The sequence below is a fragment of the Haplochromis burtoni genome, unplaced genomic scaffold (genome assembly GCF_018398535.1).
Source record: "Haplochromis burtoni strain Fernald_Lab_line unplaced genomic scaffold, NCSU_Asbu1 Contig_2007, whole genome shotgun sequence".
Classification (NCBI taxonomy): domain Eukaryota; kingdom Metazoa; phylum Chordata; class Actinopteri; order Cichliformes; family Cichlidae; genus Haplochromis; species Haplochromis burtoni.
In genome coordinates this window covers 11,269-15,677 of record NW_024584368.1, presented here as the reverse complement: position 1 = coordinate 15,677, position 4,409 = coordinate 11,269, and the positions used below count along the sequence as shown (strand labels likewise).

Here is a 4,409-nt window from a genome sequence, read left to right as displayed (position 1 = left end):
GAGCGAGCCCCAGGCTCCAGGCCCCGATAAGCGGCCGCCAAGGAGTGAGCCGGTGTGTACCTGGACGCCCATCCCCGGACACAAAGAACCACCAACGCACCGATGTCTGAGGGAGTCCGCCACTGGCAGGGGAAGTGGTGGGGTAGCATTTCTAGGATGCAGAGCCTTCAGGTTTCAGACCCTGTGGAACGAGCTTTTAGTTTGGATTTCAGAGACAAACACCTCATGTATTTTAAAGACAAATGTATTTATCCCGTAATTGGGGAAATTGTACTTCTAAAGTAAACACAGCCAACAAACAAAATAATAGTTTAATTAATGAAGTAAAACATTTACTACAGATTATGACATCAGTGTAGATTAATATGGCAAAATTACTCAAAAACCAAGAAATAAAGATGTGTAAAAGCAATGGTTCTGAATTTCAAAGGACCCAGAACACTGCTGCTAAAACACAGTTTTATATTGGAGTGGTCTGAATTTGTCTTTTTATTTCTTTGTAAATTGTAGATAAAAATGCATAATTACTAGTTACCTACTGTAAAGTGATATACTCAGTAGTATAGGTATATAGTACAATTGTATATTAGCAAAAACTGTTAGCTATCTGTTGCTCCTGGGTCCTAGAATAAAGTCAGGTCAATTCTTAAAAACATAAAAATAAAAAATCCCTGCTTGGTGAAATGCACCCTCACCCTCCGGTGATTTGTGCCATGCCAGTAACATTCTGATGGCTTCTCCAGCATCCTGTGAAACTCTGCCATAGTGCTCCCAGGAAAAAGTAAGATTTTCTCCAGATCAACCACAATATCTAAACCTTGTTTGTATGTTTACAGCATGTCCACGTCCACGTGCTGCCCAGGAAGGCTGGGGATTTTAAGCACAATGACCGCATCTACGATGAGGTAAGATGGACAACTTTGGGCCATCCCTATTGGAGGAGGGGCACATTTGTTTTGTTCACCTTAGCTGTTAGATAAGGTTTGATTACATTTATGTTTGATACTTTAATGCATTTATACATTTATGTTTGATACTTTAATCATTTAAAAATTATTTTAGATTTGATTTTAACTAAAAAATGATTTTTTTCGCTGTCAGTCACTGTGTACAGGACACAAAAACATCTGAGTCAGTGTGGGCTTATACTTTGGTAAGCTATGTGAAAAATGTTAAGAAATAGTTGAGGGTACCAGGACTTGCATGGTTTTGTAAAAAATATGATCTGGGTACTTGATCACTCTGATAAATATCTCAGTTTCTGTGATGGGCAATCAGATACTGATGAGATGTCTGTGACACAAGACAGCCTATTTCCCATTCTCTCCTGCTCACCAGGAAGAACATAACTAAATGAAAACAGCACTATGGTGGCTGCTGACTTATCTTCTAGTTCTGCACAACTGGTATTGTTCTCCCAAGCTCATGCTCCAGTGTGTCACCACAGCAGTATGAAAGGACAATTCACTGCTAATGAGCTGATTCACATGTGGCTGCTAATAATGTTAATTAAACATCTGAGTTTGAACAAATATCAGTGAGCTATCTAACCCTCAGGAGCCAGAATCCCCAAACCAATGAACTATAGCACTTCACTATGAAAATAATGAACGTGCCTTTCAGACTATTTTAAATTTCACTGTGATATTTTGAATTTGTAACAAGAGAGTCTGTGGCAAATGAATATCAATGACTGGGGACTATGATATGAATATTCTAATAACCACGTCTAATAAAAAAGAGCTCTCTATACTTCCTGCTCCTGCCTAAGGGGAGAAATGAGACGTGCATCTCCACAGTGGAGTCCCAGCAGCAAAATGGAAATAGGTTTGTTTTTAATTTGCATGTGATCATAAGGTTTATTGTAAGAGCAGTGCCATTTATATTTTCCATATCACATCCAGCAAATGAGTCATAGTTTGAAGATGTTTGTAGGAGCGTAAATGCATAGACAGATTTGTCTTAATTTCATGTCCAATATTTTGCATGATGAATGTAATGGGTTGATACTTGGTTAGATTGGTCAGATTTCATGGCTCATTCGTTTGAGTAATATTTAATAGTAACATGCAAATGAATTATATTTTTTGGCACTGTAAGGTGGGGTGCTCATTTAGTATAATTAATTTATGTGTTTGTAAGGTAATTGTTGTTATTTATTTTTTTATCTTGTGTGTGTTTATTATTGCATTTCTACAAGGTGCAATTTGAACATGTACCAAGAAAAAAAAAGGAAAAAAGACATGAGATGCACGTATGTGTGTGGAGCCAACCCCTTTTTTGACCTCTTTGTCTCTCTTCATTCTTACAAATTTTGGCAAATTTGGAGGCTAAAAGGAAATCTGATGCTGAACACAAACAAATAGAAGCTGCTATAGACACTAGAACTGAAATGCATGCAATGCAGACTGCTCTTGCTGAGTCAGATGCAAAATTTGGAAGTTTTGCCAAAGTATAGCTATAAAGAGGACTTTGAACCCCACAAAAATGCTGCACCTGAGCCATAATAGCAGCAGATTTTAACAGCCTCTGGGGCCTCACCTAGCTCTGAGTAAGCGCTGCCCCCTATTTTCCAACCTTCAGCGGAACTTGCCTCACCCAGCTGGGTCAGTGATACTTTGGGCTCACATTGAGGTTTTTTAACATTAGTTAGCTGAATGATCGCTTTACACAAGTTATCAAACACCGGGCACTCACCAAAGTCGACATTAAACCGAGCTGATGTTCTTGGAGGAATTTCTCAGTTTTCAGTGATCCAAAACTCCAATCCAATACTCGTGTACATGTGGGCGTAGCCTGTGTCTCCAAGCAGTCTCAAGAGTGTGGTAGAGATACCAGGAGACAGATTATTACATGAGTGTGAATAGCCTATCCCTATGAGTACAGTAGAAAACTAGATTCTTTTAAATAACCATGTCATATTTTTCAGACAGGAAGTGACCACTTTGCAGTTCACAATTCACAAGACAAGCAAGTTATGAAGTGCAAGCTCCACCAGCTGTTTAGGTTTTACATATAAATCACTGTGTTGACCTGATGTGCTAAGTGGAACTATTTAATTGATATTTTGAACAAGTCGAGGAACAAATTCATTATGATGAGTTTGTCAATTTTAATTTAGTGGATCAGATTTTTACATTGTGCAACCAAAAACTGATCACTGGGTCTCCATACTGAACTTAAAGAGTGGTCTCATGTATAGTTTTGAAGAAGAAAATCTGCACTCTGTAAACATTTTTTTAAACCCAATAACAGCTGATATCTCAATGCATTTTCATGGACTAGTTAATACAGAAAACAATCCAAATTTGTTCTGACAATATATTATTACATATCACATCTTCATTGTCTTTGTAGTTACAAAACCACGATCAAGAGGATAACGACATACCATCCAAGTGGAGATCAGAGGAAGAAATGGCAGCAGAAGCTTCAGATCTGAGGAAGCAGCTCTAGAAACCTGAACCAATGATGTCAGTAATTCAATAAAGGCAGCACTGCCATGAACATAAAGTTAACAAATGCAATGTGAAATATAATAAAAAATATTATTGTGTTTTATTTGACTTAATTTGATTATATGTATATTAAATCCTCAAAATCTTTGCTGAATTATGCTGTATATCAACCAACAAAGTCAACCACAAGAAATCTAACTTTTGAATTTTTTTTTAATTGAATTGAAATTTTTATTTCAGTCAACAACAACAACAGATTATAATTTTACATAAAAGTACTCAAACAGTAACCGAAAAAGGAATAGGCTGAAGCCTTATGGCTTATACTTATCCTATCCCTTACCCCCATAGAAATAATCAAATCCTTAACCAAGAAAATAAATAGCATTGATAAATAAGTTGTATAACAGTTTGAAAAGAAATCAATGATAAATCAAGAAATTAAATCAACACAAAAAAATGTTAACAAACCAAATTTCTATAACCTTGTATAATACTAATTTTTAAAATCTTCCTGAAGAATGACAAAGAAAAACACATCTTCAGTTCATCATTAAGTCCATTCCATAATTTCACTCCCAAAACTGACACACATACTTAACATTAGTTCTCACTTTAGGCATTTCAAACTCATAAGACCCCCTCAAATCATATTTTCCATCTCTTAGTTGAAACATCCTTAAAATACAAATTGGAACATTCTTTTTCATCACTCGATATATCATTTCTAAAGTTTTAGAATATATAATGTCCATGAATTTTAACATAGACGATCCTACAAAAAACTGGTTGGTGGACTCCCTATATCCAACTTTATTTATTATTCTAATAGCTCTTTTTCGCAACTTAAATATTGAATCCAAATATGTTTTGTATGTGTTCCCCCAAATTTCTGCACAGTAGATCATATAAGGCAAACAAAAGGAAGTATACAATAAATAAAGGCAGTTC

The 4,409-nt window shown here is 36.0% G+C and overlaps 1 protein-coding gene across 1 annotated transcript; it reads left to right on the top strand.

Annotated features, from left to right (window-relative positions):
• Nucleotides 1-836: 836 nt before the first annotated feature.
• On the top strand, nt 837-3,561 carry LOC106632879 (bis(5'-adenosyl)-triphosphatase; the record flags this gene model as incomplete). Its single annotated transcript, XM_014331572.2, is given in 2 exon segments — nt 837-905; nt 3,358-3,561. Coding segments are annotated over 2 exon segments (168 nt in total), but the record flags the coding sequence as incomplete, so codon positions are not given.
• Nucleotides 3,562-4,409: the final 848 nt, after the last annotated feature.